Here is a 20,836-nt window from a genome sequence, read left to right as displayed (position 1 = left end):
TATGATACCTGCATGCTCAATGAGTTTGTTAGATCATGAATACTCAGAGTAGTCACTGCACCTCATAAACAGCTATAGCATATCATTTTAGGGGACTGGAATTCCTAGACTCCCCAAAGCAACATGTTTAAATCCTAGTAGTAATCCTGGTTTATTCTTCTAAAGCAGATACACCGAATATGATGCATACTGTGAAGTTTTTCAGATGAGATTTTAAAAAATCTAAGATTCTCGATTACCCTCTTATTTTTTTAAGTAAACATTTATCCTCATGTGTGTGGCCCAAATTCCCTTCGCTATAACCTTAGCCTCCTGTCTGCTGTTCATTTGCCAGGTACCTGAAAGATGAGGGGGCTTGTATTGTGCATTTAGTTGGGAAAGCACTTTGAAATGCTTTAAAAAGAAATCAGCACTATCAATGTGAGTTAGTAGAGACCATGTAGTGCACGATGTGCCTATTTTAAAGTGTCATAAATGTGGAAGGGTAGCGCAAGGGTTGGGTTTGCACTTCAGTGTTAGTCGAGGCACACTTTGGCTCTGTGGGGGAGGAGATCAGGTTAACTCCACGGCATACTTGCAGGACAACTGTAACGCTTGTCAAGCAACAGTAGGGCAGCAGTAGCAGCACGCGCTGCTTTGGGTTAAACAACAGCTCTGTGTAGAAACAACATGTCAAAGTTGGGACATTCAGATTGCACAACTCGGACATCTGTCCTCTCCGTGCTCCCCGCGAGCTGGCAGGGCCTCCTTTCTAAGAGGTAAAAGGAAACATAAAAACTCACAGCTCCAGTTGTTTTGAAACGGCACCGTGGATCCCAGGGTGGCTGTGCGCGGCGGCGGCTGTAGGAGGAGGGGGGGGTTACTTGCTGCCAGTACCGCCAATCCTGCCGTTTGGCTGGCAGCGCCTGCGATGCGTGGTCGCGGGAGACGTGTGATGGAGGGAATGCGTCTTTTCGCCCTGCAGCCCCAGCTCCTGGCGGCATTTTTCCTTCTTCCCCCCCTCAGAATCTGACGAGGCGCAAGACCGCTGAGCCTCGCGCGCGTGCCCCATTTCCCGCCCTTTTCGGTCCCTTCTGCGGGCACCGTGCGGCCCCAGAACCAGGGAGCGCTAGAACGCGGGCGGAGGGAGGGGGTGTTTACGCATGCGCGCGATGTGGACGGTTGGGGGGGCGGCGGCGACAATCCTTCGGCGACGACGACAGTGAGGAGGCTGGCGCGCATTAGAGTGACCCGAGGGACGGACGTGGGAACCCCTGCAGCCAAGGGGCCGGACTGTGAGCACCGAGAGCCGCCGGTACCACTCCCGTGCCCTGGGGCCATGCGCGGCACCGTGCGGGGCGCTCCCGAGCGGTGAGGGATCCGGTACCTGCCGCGGCCGCTCCTCTGAGGTCGGGGGAGACCGAGGACCCGCCGCCCCCGCACCTGGCCCGAGTGACAGCGCGGAGGAGACACTGCCGTACCCGGGGGGCTGTGCGGAGCAGCGGCCCCGCTGTCAGCTGGGGAAACCGCCTCCGCTCCATGAGCTGGGCTCGTCTCCTGCGCACCGTGAGGGGGGAACCGCGGCCGCCGCCGGCAGCAGCATGTGGACCCCGACCGAGGAGGAGAAATACGGCGTGGGTAGGTGCCGAGACCCTTCTTCCCTTCCCCGACTAGCCCACCGCTGTCAGCGCGACGGCCCCTTCCGCCCCCTCGCCGGGCTGGGGAGCTGCGCCCCTCCTTGCGGGGTGTGGGTCTGTATCCCGAGCTGACCCCTCGGGGACCGGGGAGGGGGGGGGTGAAGGGGTTAAGCAGCCCCAGCTCCTGTGCCGTTGGCGGGCGTTGTGCGAGGAACCCAAACTTGCTGTAGCGGGAAGGGTCGTGGCGGGCCGGGGTGGGGGTTGGCTCACGTGTGGGGGTGGCGGGATGCGGGGGTGGGGTTGTTGCTGCTGTATGGCAGCGGTTGTCTCCCCGCCTTTGGAAAACAGTAACGTGTGCAGCAATGTTCGCATCCCACTGTTCTCAGCTGCACCACAGGCCAGAGCATCCTCCAACCCCCATGCCTTGCAGGTGCGGGGCGCGGGGAACGACGACAAAGGGGGCCATGTTGGGAGAAGGGAGCAGCCCCACATGTGCGTTGAAGGGCTGCCCGCTAAACATAAGATAAAAATCATGAGGCCTATGTGTGGGGTGAAACACCGGAGTCCTTTCGGATTTTCGAACCTGGAATTTATCTGTGCTTCTCTGAATTGGAAATCCAATTATCCAATTGAACTATGCTTTTTTGTTTGGATGCGGTAAGGAAGTGAAAGGAAAAGAGTAGGCTTCCAGGGTTTTATAGGTTTTCTCTGCGGAAATAATAAGAAAACGAATATCTCAACCTTAATCTACTATCTTCCGTGCTTTTTGTCTCTCTTTTAATCCGTGATCTGTGGTGTTCTTGTTTATATGGTTGAATTTAGAGAAAGGGAATGATTATTATATCATTAGGGGGCGCCAGCGATGCACCTGCTCTGAGTGCTGGTATCCTTCCAGGAAAAGGGAGACAAGATGTAACATACAGATAAATGTGAAAATCTGGTACTTTACTAAGCCATGGCTATGATAGTGAAAGCTGATGAACACTTTTGGATTCTAGTAGCACTACTTAGCACTACTAGCCCAGAGACATAACCCCTTCCAAAAACAGTACAAACCCCCCAATCCTTCAGTGCTGAAACTAAGTAGTATAGTTAAAAGTCTCAGTGGTAGGTGTGTTAGTCTGTAACTTTAAAAACAACCAATAATCCTGTGGCACCTTAGAGACTAACAGAAAAAGTGTATCATGAGCTTTCCTGGGAAAAAGCCACCTCAGACTAACTTGAGTGGAGAAAAAAGAGGAACCCTCAGAAACTTAGTATGGTGTTTTGTACAATGCAAAGAGCCTATAAACCCAGGTGACTGTCCTATAAACACAGGTGACTGTACACTCAATTTCAAAAATTTGAAAAGTTCACATCTTACGTAATATCCCTGAAAATGTAGACAAAAAGTTATACTTTCTATTAACATTTATTATTTTCCTGGATGTTTGATATAACTTATTGTGTACTATTAATAGTAGACATGGCTTTAGTCAGATGCCATAGTACACATCTACTAATGAATACTTGTCATAGTCAAAGTTCATGTTATTTTTTAGAGACATGTCTTATTTGTTGTAAAGTTGGTATGTTTTAAATAGTTATCAAAATGTGATATTTTATGGTGAAAATTGGTATCTCTTGGATGTGGGAAAACCTCATGTTCTAAAAAAAGAAAAAAAAAACCCAATAAGGAGTCTTTGGAACCTTAAAAACTAACAAATTTATTTGGGCATAAAAGTCATAGGCTGGAACCCACTTTGTCAGACTTCCCACTGAAACTTGTCATCTTCTAAAGAGACAATTCACTTCTACCCAATTATAAAGTTAAAATATGAATAATTTACAGAATTTTTTGAGGGGGATAGTGGACCAGTATCATGTCAAAGTACTCTCAATTAATTTATCATGTAATGCAGCTAATAGTCTTGTTAATTAGATTGATATATGTGATAAAGACAAATTGTATTTGTACAACAAGCTTCATAGAGCTTAATGTATAGACACATAGGCTGTGTCTACACTGGGCCACTTATTCCGGAAAAGCAGCCGCTTTTCCGAAATAACTTGCCAGCTGTCTACACTGGCCACTTCCTTTTCCAGAAAAGCAATGACGATCTACTGTAAAATTGTCAATGTTTTTCCGGAAAAACTATGCTGCTCCCATTTGGGCAAAAGTCCTTTTCCGGAAAAACTATTCCGGAAAAGGGCCAGTGTAGACAGCACAGTAGTCTTTTCCGCAAAAAAGCCCCGATCGCGAAAATGACGATCGGGGCTTTTTTCCAGAAAAGCGCGTCTACATTGGCCACGGACGCTTTTCCGGAAAAAGTGCTTTTCCGGAAAAGCATCCTGCCAATGTAGACGCGCTTTTTCCAGAAATACTTATAACAGAAAACTGTTCCATTTTAAGCATTTCCGGAAAAGGGTGCCAGTGTAGACGTAGCCATAGGGTATCTCTGCACAGCAGCATTATTTTGGAATAACTAAGATTACTCTGAAATAACAAGTGCTTCTACCCAGCAAGCCATTATTTTGAAATAATGGCGAGCTGGAGGACTTCTTACTCTGACTCTTGTAACCCTCATTTTGGAAGGAGTAAGGGAAGTCGAAGGAAGAGTGCTCTTCCTTCAACTTCTTGCTGTATAGACAGCGCCAAAAGCTGAATTAATCTATTTAGACTTAAGCTATGCAATTCATGTAGCTGAAGTTGTGTACCTTAATTCAGCTTTTGCCCTGCTGTGTAGACGTTCCCAGAAGGAATGCGGATTGTACAAGAAATGCAATTGAATGTGGTTTATGTTACCATTGCAAAGACCTATGATTGGTCTGTAAATTTTCAACTACTACTAATTAATTAAAAACAATCAGGGGGAAGTTCAGTTTAGGTTCCTGCAGCAGTATTGTCACCACTATGTTCATACATTGTAAAATGCACACTTAAATCTCTAAAAAGGTTATTGGCAATATGTGTGTGTGTGTGTGTGTGTGTGTATATATATATAGTTAGTGTGTTGTGAGAACCTTAAGCGAATCTTCTGATATATTTAACTTCATATTAGCAGCTGTGATGTACTAAGTAAGCTTTTGTGTATTCATTTTATTTATAAAAAATTGTATATCAGTGGTACCATGTTTTTAGTTTTGTTTGAGGGGGGAGCATCTGTTCAGTTTCACTTTCATATGCCTATAGATAAAGAAAAATCCCAGCTGTAGAACTATGAAGTTCCACAATGTGGCAATGTAACGAAAAAACTTTTTTACTCTGATGTGAAAGTGAATTTTAATAATTTTCTTGCATTTGCATTCTCTCCATTTATGTGCTATTAGTCCACAGTGAGGAGGAATCAGTTTATGAGGTTTGATGGGTTTAATAATCTGCCTGTTTTGAGTGTTGTGCATAGTCATGATGAACTTTGGAGAAAAGAGAATATGTGTGTTCTGTCTTCTTAACTGAAAAGTAACTGTATTGATTTGTGTAATATTAGGCAGAGAAGGATCACTGTTGGGCTCTAAACAAGCCTGGAAAAGTCAGCCTAAAGTGAAAAATTAGTGAGTGACAATCAGAGGGATATCATTAAAGTTTCTGTAGTTTTGGGCATCTTCCTGTAATGCCTGATTTCTTATCTGGACTATAAAGACAGAGGGTCTGCACTTCAGGTAATAAGCAATTGACAATCTCTTAGTAGTCTCTATTGATTGTATGAAATATTACTATATCTATCTTTATCTCTCTATTTATCTTAAAGTATGTCTGTGAGTCCATTTACCTATACCTGTCTCATAGAGCTGAAAGGGTCCTTGTGAGGTCATCGAGTCCAGTCCCCTGCCTTCACAGCAGGACCAAGTACCATCCCTGACAGATTTGCCCCAGATCCCTAAATGGCCCTCTCAAGGATTGAATTCACAGGCCAATGCTCAAACTGAGCTATCCCACCCCCTGTTTATTCAAGAGCTCCTCCTAAGCCCTAAGAGCTAGGACCACCAAATTTGGTATATGGATTCCTCTTACCCTAATTTAAACCAAGGTCAGGGTTTGGTTGTGCTTTGAAAACAGGAAATGCTGGGATTAGCAGGGCTTGACAAACGGCGGCAAAATCTGCTCGTCAGACTTACACTGCACATGCGCAAGACCCGCATTGTGTATGCGCGTGCCGCCGGTGAACAGGGCAACCAGCTGAAATCTACTCGCCATAGGTGAGTAGATTCAATGATTTGTTGAGCCCTGGGGATTAGGACTATTTTCCATGACATGGAAAGGGAAGGGGCAGAGAGTGGAGGGATGTGAAAGGAAGGAGCAGAGAGAGAAGGGACACGCTACTGAGAGTGGTTGGTGGGGGCAGCTGCAGCACAAAGAATGGCCAGCAGGGCTTGGTAGCTAGCTAGATTTTACAGGTTCAACAAAGACACGTGCAGAGTCCTGCACTTAGATGGAAGAATTCCAAGCACTGTTACAGGCTGGGGACTGAATGGCTAAGCAGCAGTTTGACAGAAAAAGACCTGGAGATTACAGTGGATGAGAAGCTGTATATGAGTCAAGAAGGCTAACGGCATATTAGGATGCATTAGGAGGAGCACTGCTAGCAGATCTAGAGAAGAGATGATTCCCCTATATTGACATTACTGACAATCTGGAGTACTGTCCAATTCCGGGGCCCCCAGTATGGAAAGGATGTGGACACATTGGAGGAGATCCAGCGGACAGCAACGAAAATTATTAGGAGAATGGAACACATGGCCTACAAGAAGGGGCTGAGGGATTTAGGCTTATTTAGTCTACAGGATAGTGAGGGGGGATTTGGTAGCAGCCTTTAACTACCTGAAGGGGGGTTCCAAAGAGGATGGAGAGAGGCTGTTCTCAGTGGTGACAGATGACAGAACGAGGAGCAATGATCTCAAGTTGCAGTAGGGGAAGTCTAGGTTGGATACTAGGAAAAACTATTTTATTAGGAGGATGGTAATGCACTGGAATGGGTTACCTAAGGAGGTGGTGGAATCTCTGGCTGGGATGATTTAGTTGGGGTTGGTCCTGCTTTGGACAGGGGATTGGACTCAATGACCTCCTGAGGTCTCTTCCAATTCTGATTCTGTGATTCTGCCTTTTTGCCTGTCAGTGCACTGGTAAGGAAGACTCTTGCCCCAAACCTGGAGCTTGCTCCCCCCAAGAAGAGCCTGCAGACTGCATGGGAGGGGCATTGAAGGAGGGGGCAGCACCCAGAGTGTGGCTCCTCCCAGACAGCCTGCAGGACGTGGATGGGGAACCCTCTGGAGGAGGAGGCGGCAGCCCCTCAGAGCCTCACCCCCCCAAACAGCAGGTTGTGGGGAGCAACTGGAGGGGGCAGAAATCCTCAGAGCCCGGCCCCTACCAGACATCCTGAAAGACGTGGAACCTGTTGGAGGAGATAGCAGCCCTCCAAAGCCTAGCCTCCCCCCCCACAGCCTGTAGGCAGTGGGACATGGGTGTCCTGGAATACTGGGGGGAGCCCACAGAGTCGGGGCAGCCCACGGAGTCTGGCCAGCCCTCTGGAGTGCCCCCTCAAACAGGCTGTAGGAAGGAGAGGACCGCTGGAGGCTGGGAGCAGCCCCCAAAGTGCTGCCCTCCCCAGATCACCTGTAGGGTGGAGGCACCTGGAGGTTGGGGCCAGCCCACAGAGCACCATCCTCTTCAAAAAGCTGCAGGACGGGGGGGGGGCACTTCCCCAAGCAAGGCTCCCCCCCCACCCGGGCAGCAGCAATCCAGGAGCTGCCTCCTTCCAGACAGGCTGCAGGCCAGAGGGGGCAGCTGGAACATGATACTAGCCCACAGAGTCCCATCTCCTATCCAACAAGTGTGCATACCCAGATCCCCCTCCTCTCAGGAGGAACTGCCCTCTAGGGAGTGAAGCCCTGGCTGTCAGGAGGAGCTGCTGGCCAGGAAGCTCCTTGGGAGGAGCCGTTGCTGGAGTAGTGCAATCCACACTGCCATGGGTGGCTCAATAAGTCCCCCTTCCCACACTTTCCACCCCCTGGTCTTGAACCCTTTGCCAAGTCTTGCACCTCCCACCTCCCTTGATTTCTACACCTCACCTCTTTCCCTCTAAACCCCTTACCTCCTTCCCCCTAGCCTGAGGCCCCCCCTTCCCACTCTTCTGTCCTAAGATATCTACCCTCTGCCCTTCCTTACCCTTGAACCCTCACTCCAGCCTTCATTTTCCTTCATTTTTTAAAAAAAATACAATCATTTACATCAGTGGTTCTGTACCTGGGGTGCACTGCCCCCCTGGGGGTGCAAAATGCCCTTTCTAGGGGTGCAAGACCTGCCAGTTTTTATGATATATCTTAGGTTTAAAACTGACCTACTTCAACAATTTTTAATAAGCGGTGCAAGAACATATTTTGAGAACCGAAGAGGTGCAGGCTGCAGTAAGGTTAAGAACCACTGATTTAAATAAAGCACGTACATTTTCCATCTATTTAAAAAAATTATTTCAATTGAAGACATGGGCAACATCGGGTACATCTGCTAGTAGTACAGTCAGTCCCCGGGTTACGTACAAGATAGGAACTGTAGGTTTGTTCTTAAGTTGAATTTGTATGTAAGTCGGAACTGGTACATATTGTAAGGGAAACTCTAGCCAAACATTTCTCCAGAGCTCAGTTTTATTCTCCCACACCTCACTTCCCTCAGTCCTTTATTCTCGAGCAGATGTGTCTGCTGAGAAAAGCCGCTCCGCGTCTCCCTGGTCTGCTGGGGGTGGGGGCGCTAGCTTCGCGTCTCCCTGGTCTGCTGGGGGGAAGCAGCTAGTGCGGGGTTGTCTCACCCCATTTGTAAGTAGGGATCCGATGCAAGTTGGATCTATGTAACCCGGGGACTGCCTGTATATAAAGAATTATGAATACTCATTGACATTAGGATTTTCAATCTGTGTCAAAGGGGAAAACAGGTCTCTCCCAGACAGGAAGGAATGTTGCAGCAATTTACTGGTCTATGTAAATCAAATATAGTAGAACCAAAATAATGGAATATCCATTTACATTAGGGATGTGAATGGTTAACTAGTAAGCATCACACTTACTGGGTGATGCTTACTGGTTACGGTTAACTGGTGGGGGCTGGACCAGCCCCTGCCTGTAGGGGGCCAGAGCAGTTCCCACCTGTGGCAGGCCTTGCCTGGCATGCAGTGGGCAAGGGTGCTGCAGCCCAGCCAGAGAAACTCCTGCCTTCAGTGTAAGCAGTTAATGAGTTAAACATAGCATTTAACTGGTTAGCTGATGAAATGTGATTTTATATCCCTGATTTACCTATAAGGGGATGGGAAGCCTATAGGAAGGGAAAAACAGCATAAGGTCATCCTGCTTCTTGAACAAGTTAATTGAACTTTGCAAGATAGCTTTGTCTTTGCTTTATCTTTGTCATTCATCACTAGACATACGCATGGGGCCAGAGCTCTTGCAAGCTGAGAAAGATGAGTATTTTAATCAAGGAGGGACTGAAGTCTGAGTATAGGTGAGAAACATGCTAGGCATAGATCTTTCACCTTGGAAAACAAGAAAAGCCAACATCTTGCACTTCTGTGGAAGGTCCTGACTTAGAGAAAGTCAGGTACGGTTAGGAAAAAGAATGATTGAGATAAATCATCTTGAACAAAGTTGGTACCTTGCTTAAGATTGTTTTAGACTTTAAGATGCATTTTCATTTTAATTGGCTTGTAACCCTTTCTAACATTATTCCGTTTACCAAACTCCACTTAACCTGTATCCTGTGTTTAAAGTTTTACTTTTATTATAGACCCACTCAGTGTTGTGTCTGAAGGGTATATTTATCCTTCAAAATGATCCCTCACTCTCAGAGGCCTTGGGAAAAAAGCTTATTCTTGCTTACAGACAACCCCCTAACCTGAAATGAATTTATTCTGGTAACCATGCCACACAACCACATCATAAGCCTCCAGGAACCCAGCCCTGCAACCAAAAAAGATGCCAACTCTGCCCATATATCTATACTGGTGAATTCATCACTGGAGCTAACAACATCAGCCACCAAATCAAAAGGTCTCATAGACTCATAGACTTCAAGGCCAGAAGGGACCATTATGATCATCTAGTCTGACCCCCTGCACAGTGCAGGCCACAAAATCTCACCCACCCCTCCTAGAATAATCCTCTCACCTATATCTCAGATATTGAAGCCTTCAAATACTTTGAAGACCCCAAGATGCAGAGAATCCTCCAGCTGTGATCTATACCCCATGCTACAGAGGAAGGCGAGAAACCTCCAGGGCCTCTGCCAATCTACCCTGGAGGAAAATTCCTTCTCGACCCCAAATATGGCGATCAGCTAAACCCTGAGCATGTGAGCAAGACTCACCAGCCAGACACCCAGAAAGTTCTCTATAGTAACTTCTATCATCCCTCCATTGGCCTATTTACCACTGATAATGAATGGTCAATTAGTTACCAAGATCATGTTATCTCATCAAACCATCCCCTTCATAAACCCATCTAGTTTAATCTTGAAACCAGATAGATCTTTTGCCCCCACTACTTCCCTTGGAAGGCCGTTCCAGAACTTCACTCCTCTAATGGTTAGAAACCTTCGTCTAATCTCAAGTCTAAACTTCCTACTAGCCAGCTTGTATCCATTTGTTCTTGTGTCCACATTGGTATTAAGCTTAAATAATTCCTCTCCCTCCCTGGTATTTATTCCTCTAATATATTTAAAGAGTGCAATCATGTCCCCTCTCAGCCTTCTTTTGGTTAAGGTAAACAAGCCAAGCTCTTTGAGTCTCCTTTCATAAGATAGGTTTTCTATTTCTCGGATCATCCTAGTGGCCTTTCTTTGTACCTGTTCCAGTTTGAATTCATCCTTCTTAAACATGGGAGACCAGAACTGCACACAGTATTTCAAATGGGGTCTCACCAATGCCTTGTATAATGGCACTAACAACTCCTTATCCCTACTGGAAATACCTCTCCTAATACATCCCAAAACTGTATTACCCTTTTTCACAGCCATGTCACAATGGCGGCTCATAGTCATCCTATAATCAACCAGGACTCCGAGGTCCTTCTCCTCCTCTGTTACTTCCAACTGATGTGTCCCCAGCTTATAACTAAAATTCTTGTTATTAATCCCTAAATGCATAACCTTACACTTCTCACTATTAAATTTCATCCTATTGCTATCACTCCAATTTACAAGATCATCCAGATCTTCCTGTATGATATCCCGATCCTTTTCTGAATTGGCAATAGCTCCCAACTTTGTGTCATCCGCAAATTTTATCAGGACACTTCCACTTTTGGTGCCAAGGTCAGCGATAAAAAGATTAAATAAAATTGGCCCCAAAACTGATCCCTGAGGAACTCCACTAGTAACCTTCCTCCAGCCTGACAGTTCACCTTTCAGTATTACCTGCTGTAGTCTCCCCTTTGACCAGTTGCTTATCCACCTCTCAACTTTCATATTAATCCCTATATTTTCCAATTTAACCAATAATTCCCCATGTGGTACTGTATCAAAATGCCTTACTAAAGTCGAGGTAGATTAGATCCAGTGCATTTCCTTTACCTAAAAAATCTGTTACTTTCTCAAAAAAGGAGATCAGGTTGGTTTGGCACGATCTACCTTTTGTAAAACCATGTTGTAATTTGTCCCAATTGCCATTAGCCTCAATGTCTCTAACTACTTTCTCCTTCAAAATTTTTTCCAAGATCTTGCATACTACAGGTGTCAAACTAACAGGCCTATAGTTACCTGGATCGCTTTAGTTCCCTTTCTTAAAAATAGGAACTATATTAGCAATTCTCCAGTCAAATGGTACATCCCCTGAGTTTAGAGATTTATTAAAAATGTTTGCTAATGGACTTGCAAGTTCATGTGCTAGTTCCTTTAATATTCTTGGATGTAGATTATCTGGGCCCCCCGATTTACTCCCATTAAGCTGTTCAAGTTTGGCTTCTACTTCGGATATGGTGATATCTACCTCCACATCCTTAGTCCCATTTGTTATGTTACCATTATCCCTAAGCTCTTCATTAGCCTCATTAAAGACTGAAGCAAAGTATTTATTTAGATATTGGGCCATTCCTAGATTATCCTTAACCTCCACTCCATCCTTAGTAATTAGCAGTCCTACTTCTTCTTTTTTTTTTTCCTATTTACATGACTATAAAACCTTTTACTATTGGTTTTAATTCCCTTTGCAAGGTCCAACTCTACCTGACTTTTAGCCTTTCTCACTTTGTCCCTACATGCTCTAACCTCAATAAGGTAGCTTTCTTTACTGATCCCTCCCATTTTCCATTCCTTATATGCTTTCTGCTTTTTCTTAATCACCTCTCTGAGATGCTTGCTCATCCAGCTTGGTCTAACACACCTGCTTATAATTTTTTCCCTTTTCTTGGGATACAGGCTTCTGACAGCTTCTGCAACTTTAACTTAAAATAATTCCAGGCCTCCTCCACCTCAAGATCCATAATTTCTTTAGTCCAATCAACTTCCCTAACTAATTTCCTTAATTTATTAAAGTTAGCCCTTTTGAAATCAAAAACCCTAGTCTCAGATTTATTTTTGTTTATCCTTCCATTTAATTTGAACTGAATTAGCTCATGATCACTTGAGCCAAGGTTGTACTCTACAACCATTTCATCTATGAGGTCCTTGCTACTCACCAAAACCAAATCTAAAATAGCATCCCCCCTTGTTGGTTCAGCAACTACTTGATGAAGGAATTCATCAGCTATCACATCTAGGAAAATCTGAGCCCTATTATTATTACTAGCACTTGTTCTCCAGTCTATATCTGGAAAGTTGAAATCTCCCATGATTACGCAGTTTCCATGAGTATTTACTTCATTAAAAACATTAAAGAGGTCTCTATCCATATCCAAATTGGATCCTGGTGGTCTATAACACACCCCAAGCACTATCCCACGGGAGGATCTGATAGTTTTCTTTCCCAATGTAATTTTTGCCCAAACTTACTCTGTCTTCTCCATTCCATCACTTTTTATTTCTTTACAGTCTACCTCATCTTTGATATACAATGTGACTCCACCACCTTTACACTTATTTCTGTCTTTCCTAAACAGCACATACCCTTCAATACCTGTACTCCAGTCATGCCTAGTATTCCACCATGTTTCTGTTATTCCTATAATATCTGGTTTCACTTCCCAAACCAATAGCTCTAGTTCCTCCTTTTTGTTACCTAGGCTCCTCGCATTGGCGTACAAATGCCTTAATTTTTGCTGTTTGGCCTCATTCACATTCTTTACCCAATTTGGCACAGACATTGTACCTCCAATATGACCTATTAGACTAGTATCCACCCTACCCTTCCTCATGTACATTCTCCTACTCCCAGCTGTATCCTTTCTTACTTCGTTTTCCTTCCTCTCTGTGTTAAAATCCGGCGTAGAGATTACCTGGACATCTCCCAACCGTCTCCCCCAAATTCCTAGTTTAAAGCTCTCTTAATCAGTTGAGCCAGCCTCCATCCTAGAAGTCTATTTCCCTCCCTACTTAGGTGAAGGCCATCCCGAGAGAACAGTCCTCTATCCATAAATGCCTCCCAGTGACCATATATCCCAAAGCCCTCCTTGTAGCACCACTGCCTAAGCCATCTATTGATCATCATAATCCTGTCACATCTTAGTTGCCCTTCTCTAGGAACAGGCAGAATCCCACTAAAGATCACCTGAGCCTCAATTTCCTTGAGCGTCCTCCCTAACCTAGCATAGTCTCCTTTAATTCGTTCCAGCGAGAATCTAGCCGTATCATTTGTTCCTACATGAAGAATGATCAATGGATTCCTTCCTGCTCCCTTAATAATCCTCTTCAACCTCAGTTCCACATCCCGTATTTTAGCACCTGGCAGACAGCACACCCTTCTAATCTCTGGATCAGCTCTGGTTACTGGCCTATCTATTCTTTTCAATAAGGAGTCCCCAATCACATAGACCTGCCTTTTCCTAGTGACAGTGCGATTCTCTGGTCTATCTCTAGCTTTCTCTGGCTACAAGTCCTTGCCATTCCTATTTTCTCTTGTAATCCTCTTAACCCATCCTGTATCCTCCTAATGCTCATTATTGGTGTTGTCTCCATTAACTCTTCCCCTTTATCTATGGGACTAGCCACTCTTCTCTTCTTCCTTACCCTTCTATCTTCATTATCTACCTGCTGTACCCCTTCTTCTTCATTCTCCAGCTCCACATACCTGTTCTTGAACTCTATTTTTCCTTCACTGACCCATCTTTTCCTCTGCCTGGTTCTCTGAGTCACATGCTTCCACTGTCCATTTTCTTCGCCCAGCAGTAACCCTCTGAGGCCCTTGATCCTGCTTCCATCTGCATATCTAAGCTTTCCCCTTCAGCCACGTCATGCCTTTGCTCCATCATCTGCTCAAACCCCCTTCTAAACTCGACCAGAGTTTCCACCTGCATCTCCAGTCCTTGGATCTTTTCTTCCATCAGCTCTATCAGGTGACACTTCATGCAAACAAAACTCCTTTCAGGTACCCCCTCCAGAATCATGTACATACCACAGCTACCACATCCAGTCATCCTCCTTGTGTTCTCTACTACTTGGGCCATGGCCACTACTGCCTCTATGTTTTATCTATTTTCTCACCAAAATCCTATTAGTCTGGTGAACACAAAAACAGACCCAAACACCCCTTCCACAGCAAAAACAAACCCCAATCAAGTTCCAATATCCAAAGTCCCCTTACAAACTCCCACTCAAACTCCCCTGTTTACAGCTCTGTTTGCTGCTCCTGTGCCGCTGCAGCTATCTATTTGACTGCACATCCATTAATCTGATCTATGCCATCAAATGCCAGCAGTGCCCCACTGCTATATATATTGGACAAGCTGGACAGTCTCTGTGGGAAAGAATCAATGGACACAAATCAGATATACGCAAAGGAAACATATAGAGACCTATTGGAGAGCACTTCTACCTTCTACACTTTGAAAGATCTCCAAGTAGCTGTCTTGTCACAAACCAGTTCTACAAGCCAGATACCCAGGGAAGCATTGGAATTAGAGTTCATTTGCAAATTCAAATCACATGCTAATGGACTCATGATGAAAGTTCGTTGGGACACTACCAATTTAACAACCATTGAAGGTGCAAACAGCTCTCTGTGTTTTATCCTTCCTGACATGGGAGTTTATCTATTGACTTTGATTTGTATGTGCTTTGGTTTAACTATCCAATCTTCAGATACTTACTGATGCTCTGTCTCCCACCCCATTCCCTTTTTATTCCCTCCCTCCTTCCCTTCCCCTCTCCTATTTATTTCAGGTGTACACATCCCAAACTCAGAACTCCCATCATCTGAAGAAGTGGGCTGTGCCCACGAAAGCTCATGATACCATCTACATGTTTTGTTAGTCTATAAAGTGCTACCAGACCATTTGTTGTTGTTTTATATTTACCATAGTTAGGCTAATAAATTGTAATGAGCTTTTTTTAAGGAACAATTGACATTTTTTCTCTAAGGGTGTGTCTATACAGCAAAGTTATTTTGGAATAATGGCCGCTATTCCGAAATAACTATGCAAGCATCTACACAACAATTCCATTATTTCAAAATAATTTTGAAATAATGGATGGCTTAGTCCGACTTCTGTAAACCTCATTCTACAAAAAATAATGCCTATTCTGAAATAGCTATTTCGAAATAAGGCACGTGTAGATGCTCCACTGCTGCTATTTCGAAATAGCCCCTCACCAGGGCCATTCTAAGTTATTCCTCCTGGAGCTCTAAATCGAGATAGCACGGCTCCATTAGGGAAGCCGGCCTCAGACTCATTTTGAGGTGTCCTGCAGTGTAGACGTGCTATTTCGAAATAAACTATTTCAGAAGAACTATTCCAGAATAGATTATTCCGAAATAACTGTGCAGTGTAGACGTACCCTAAGTGGTCCAGGTGAGGGCAGGACAGTTTAGGACACATTTTTTTGAATAAATATGGGGCTACAAGTGTTTTGGGGTCACCTTTCTGGTTGCAGTGAAGGTTGGTCGAAGCCAGTTTAGCCCTGTGGGCTGTAGACACGCTGCTCGGGTCAGTGCTGCTGTACCAGAGCTGTCTATCACACAGACACCCAGGGTGTATCACATGCATGATTGTAGGCTGGCTGTGAGCATGCCAGGCTGAGAACTACAGCAGCAAAGCATTGTAAGGCACGCATCTGCATGGCAAGTAGCGACATAATCTCCTACTGGTCTGAATTGCAACCCAAAGTGTGCCTATGTTGTTCCTCGCTAACTCATCATTCAGTCCCACTGATGTCCAGATTAGAGGGGCCAAATTTCTTCATAGGCTAATGCTCTCAGGTGTCCTGGCAGACTTTTTGTGCAGCAGACACACTTTTGACTAGGGATGGTAGTGTATAGTTGTTTAAATGATAAATCTAGGCTTCTCAGTTAATCCAAACGATTAGATGCAACCCTCTCCCCCTTGCATCAGAGGCAGCAAGGGATGGGGAGGCAGGAGCTGGAGCCCATGGGGGCCAGCTTCTAAGCTGGCTTCTCGTGTGTGCAGGTTCCCTTGGAGCCACCTCCACCCCACCGCCTCTCATAGGCTGTGTCTAGACTACATGACTCATATCTAGCTTCTCATCCACTGTAACCCCCATGTCCTTTTCTGCAGAACTACTACTTAACCGGTTGGTCCCCAGCTTGTAACTATGCTTGGGATTCTTCCGTCCCAAGTGCAGGACTCTACACTTGTCCTTGTTGAACCTCATCAGATTTCTTGTGGCCCAATCCTCCAATTTGTCTAAGTCATTCTGTACCCTATCTCTGCCCTTAAGCGTATCTACCTCTCCCCCCAGCTTAGTGTCATCTGCAAACTTGCTGAGGGTGCAATCCATCCCCTCATCCAGATCATTAATGAAGATATTGAACAAAACTGGTCCTAGAACCGAACCTTGGGGCACTAGATTGGAAGATTTTAAAACCAGAAGGAATCATTGTGATAATCTGGTCCAGACTCCTGTATAACAAAGGCCATAGTACTTCCCCAAAATAATTCCTAGAGCATGTCTCTTAAAAAAAATCTTAATTTAAAAAGTGCTGGTGATGAGAATCCACTACATCCTCTGTTAAAAATGTATAATTTATTTCCAGTCTCAATTTGTCCAACTTCAGTATATAGTTATGGGGTCACATTATACCTCTTTCTGCTTCACAGAAGAGCCCATTATTAAATATTTGTTCCCCATGTAGGTATTTAAAGACTATAATCAAGTCACTCCTTAACTTTCTCTTTGCTAAGATGAGAAACTGAGCTGATTTCCAGCTTATCAACATCCTTCTTGAATTGGGGGATGTAAAATAAACTCTCTATTCCTCCTTGTGATTCCACTCTTTATGTATCCAGGTACTGTATTACATTAGTTTTTATGGCCACAGCAACACAGGATTCATGTTCAGCATATTCACCATGACTCTCCAGGTCTTTTTTTCAGAATCACTGCTTCCTTGGATAGAGTGTCCCATTATGTAAATACTCTCTACATTTTTTGTTCCTTGATAGGTGCATTTTCATTTAGCCATGTTAAAAGGCATATTGTTTATTTGCACTCAGTTTATCAAGTGGTTCAGATTGCTCTTTATCTGTGACCTGTCCTTTTTGTTATCTACCACTCTCCCAATTTTTATGTCATCTGCAAAATTTCAGGCATTTTATGTTTTCTTTCGGGTCACTGATAAAAAATGTTAAATAGCATAGGGCCAAGAACCATTTATAATTGCGTTTTAAGACCTATCAATAGCTAGTTTTTAATCCATTTAATGCCATGTCAATTTTAAATCTTTGTTTTCTTCATTCTAAATAGTGTGTGATACCAAGTCCCCATAGAAGTCTTACATCAACTCTATTACCTTTATCAACCAAACATGCAATCTCATTTAAAATAAAATGACAGATTCATTTTCCATACATCCATATTGATTGCCATTATTTGTTATTCACCTTTTAATTCTCTATTGAGTCCCAAAACAGTTGCTCCATTATCTTGTCCACGACCAATGCCAGACTGACAAGCCACTAATTACCTGGATCATTCCTTTTTACTCTTTTTAAAAATTGTCACAACGTAACTTTCTTCCAGTCTTTTGAAACTTCCCCAGTGTTCAAAGACTTACTGATGAATCAGTATTAAAAGTAAGAAAGTGCACCAGCTAGTTATTTCAGAGCTATTGGATGCTGATTTAAAGCTATCTAACATGTGTAGCAGCTGTTTAACATCCTCCTAAGAAACTAGACACTTAAAAAGAGTCTATCATTATTATGATATATTAACATCATAATTTTTTTCAAAATAAAGAACAAATGTTTATTGAACACTTTGGCCTTTTTTGCATCATTATTGATATTTATACTGCATCCATCTAGTAACAAAATATTTTTTTAAAGTATACAGGCAGTCCCCGGGTTACGTACAAGATAGGGACTGTAGGTTTGTAGCTCCTCGGTGCTACTGGAGCAACCCAGCAGCACCCCAGCTGCTCTGCCCCAGGCGTCCTGATTCAGCCACTGCTGAAACTGACCAGCAGCGGCTGAATCAGGACGCCTGGGGCAGAACAGCTGGGGTGCTGCCGGGTTGGTACAGTAGCGCCGAGGAGCGGCGCTGCGGGACCAACCCGGCAGCGCCCCAGCTGCTCTACCCCAGGCGTAGGCAAGAAAAGCCTGGTCTGCTGGGGGGGAGGGGGAGCACTAGCTGCACCCCCCCCCCCCTCCAGCAGACCAGGGAGACGCAGGTGGCGGGACCGCCTGCGTCCTCCACGGCTTTGCTCCGTCTCCCTGGTTTGCTGACCAGGGAGACGGGGAGCAAAGCCGCAGAGCATGCCCGCAGCGGGACAGCCCGGGGAGCAGCTTTTCTCGCCCCGGAGGACAGGGGCGGCGGGACTGCAGCGCGTCTGGGCGTCCCGCCGCTCCAGTCCTCCGGGGCGAGAAAATCCCCATTTGTAACTGCGGATCCGACATAAGTCGGATCCACGTAACTCGTATCCGCTTAACTCGGGGACTGCCTGTATTTGGAACAAAAAAACCTCTCTTACCGTTAACTTCAAGTGATTGAGAAATTTGTGTTCCTTTGCTTCCTGTATCAACTTTTTCTGTCTTTCCTAGCTTCTCATTTATATTCATTATTATCACTTCCCTTTTCTTTTCTTTTTATTTTTACATATAATCTGTCTCCACTTCCTTTAAGCCAGGTTGACTTTTTAACTAATATATATAACTTCCTTATTGTTTTTTGGGCATCTGGTAAAATGTTCCTATAAGCAATTCCCAATTAGTCACATTTTTCTGATTAAATTCTTCCTCCTACCTGATTTGGCTCACAATGATTTTCTACTTTTGAAAGTGGGCCTTTAAAAACCCCAAATATATATGTCTGTTTGTTTGGACTTTATTCTTTTTGAACGTTATAAATGCAATCAAGTCACTATCACTTGTACTTAAGCTGCTATTAATATTTATTTCTGTGATCAGTTCCTCTTTATCTGTTAAGACAAGATCTAATATAGAATTTTGTATGTTAAATGTAATATTTTCTAAGTAAGGAAATTGTCATCTATTATGGTAAGAAATTCTGAGAATGTTTTAGTATTGACAGCATGAGAACTCCAGAATATTGAAGTCCCTCATGATTGTGTTTCTTTTTTTCACATAGCGTATGTCTTTTTTAACTACAGATAGTGTGTAAGGAACCAGTCATCCTGTTCTTTAGTCTGATCTGGTGGTGGATAGCAGATGCCAAGTAATATCCCATCTTGTGCTTTATCTATTAGGACATTGATCCATAAGCATTTAATATAATTACCCCCGCCCCCAAAATGATCAAAGACTCAGGAACAGGTAAGGCATAATTGACATTTTTGACATAAAAGTGTCACTATCCTTCCCCTTTTGCCTACTCAATCCTTCCTAAATAGGTTGTAACCATTAATTTTTATATATGTAACTTAGTTACAACTTACCAGAAATGGAAAATATCAGTTTGTCAGAAAGGACTGATTTGTTCTGCCATTCAGGTGGCAATGCAGTCTGAATGTGTTTATAGAATTTAGTTTACGCTAGTTGGTTGGGGATAAGCTGCCTTCCAAAGAATAGGGTCACATTGTCATCTTAACAGTTTTTAAATGTAGACAAGAGATCAAACACGTTCTCTTCTCTATCTAGATTGATTTCACTTCAGGCAGCTGGAGTTTAAATGTCATATAAAAAAGATTTTTCTTTCTCTCCTCTGATAAATCATATTGATGTTTTAAAAACCTTACCAAATATCCATTACACATTAGTATATATGAACGACATTATTGGGGACCTAACAGTGAGTTTCAGGTAAGGATGTGAATGACTAGTCGACTATCTGATAAGCAAATGCTTATCGGACAGTCGACACGCTAGTCAGAAAGGGGCAGCAAGGGGGGGGAGAGAAGAGGTGCTGCCGCTTTGAAATGTTGCATGCAGCCCGGTATCCCCAGCTGGCCCAGGCTGCATGCGACGTTTCAAAGCAGCAGCCACATGGAGCCCAGAGTCTGTCTCTTTGAAATGCCTGCTTGAGTCCCCCGCTGGTCCCGTGCACAGTCCTGGGGCTGTTGCTACAACTTCAAAGGCGGAAGCGCCCTTATCGACTAATTGAATAATTGGCTAATTGAATAGTTGATGCAGTTTGCATCAACTAATCTAAATTTAACATCCCTAGTTTCAGGAGTACCCCATGCAGTGTTGTGAACTGTTAAGATTTTATTTCAAATCTCACAGTATTCTGTATTTTTCTTTCTTTAGAGCCCTAACTCCTGGAGGCATGTGATAAGGTAGAAATCTCAGCTTAAAAAACTGTGTTATTCTTATGCCCATATGATTGCAAAAATATTGAAAATGTGACACATGCTCAAAGCAGAAGGAAAATAAACATTAACATTATCAGATTAAAATCTCATGATTTTTCAGTGCCCTTGGATTAGAACCCTACACTGATGGGAATGATTACGGTGTTAAGGTTTTTATTAGACTGCTGTCTTCGGATTATGATTCAGAGCATTATCTTTAGTATCTGCCTCTGCCTGTGAAATCTTTAATAAATTTAATCATCCTTTCTAGTTGTTTACTGATGAGAGGAGAAGGGTGGATTGACTTAAATCAAAGTAGTTTAAATAATTTATTAAAATCACAAAAAATCATTTATTTAAATCAAGTTTGCCACTGATACTACTTCACATGTCTTCAAACAATGA

General features: G+C 43.9%; 1 protein-coding gene across 8 annotated transcripts in view; it reads left to right on the top strand.

Annotated features, from left to right (window-relative positions):
* The first annotated feature begins 787 nt into the window (after window positions 1-787).
* Window positions 788-20,836, top strand: part of DOCK3 (dedicator of cytokinesis 3) — a 541,072-nt gene continuing 521,023 nt past the window's right edge. For all 8 annotated transcript variants that reach the window (XM_089781050.1, XM_089781049.1, XM_089781053.1 and 5 more), the window contains exon 1: window positions 788-1,617. In XM_089781050.1, coding sequence (XP_089637176.1) covers window positions 1,581-1,617 — 37 coding nt within the window. In that variant the 5' untranslated portion in view covers window positions 788-1,580. The remainder of the gene's footprint in view (window positions 1,618-20,836) is intronic.

Source organism: Pelodiscus sinensis, chromosome 11 (assembly GCF_052426305.1).
Source record: "Pelodiscus sinensis isolate ZL-2025 chromosome 11, ASM5242630v1, whole genome shotgun sequence".
Taxonomy (NCBI): domain Eukaryota; kingdom Metazoa; phylum Chordata; order Testudines; family Trionychidae; genus Pelodiscus; species Pelodiscus sinensis.
The sequence above is the reverse complement of the archived record's forward strand: the minus strand, read 5'-3'. Positions and strand labels throughout refer to the sequence as shown.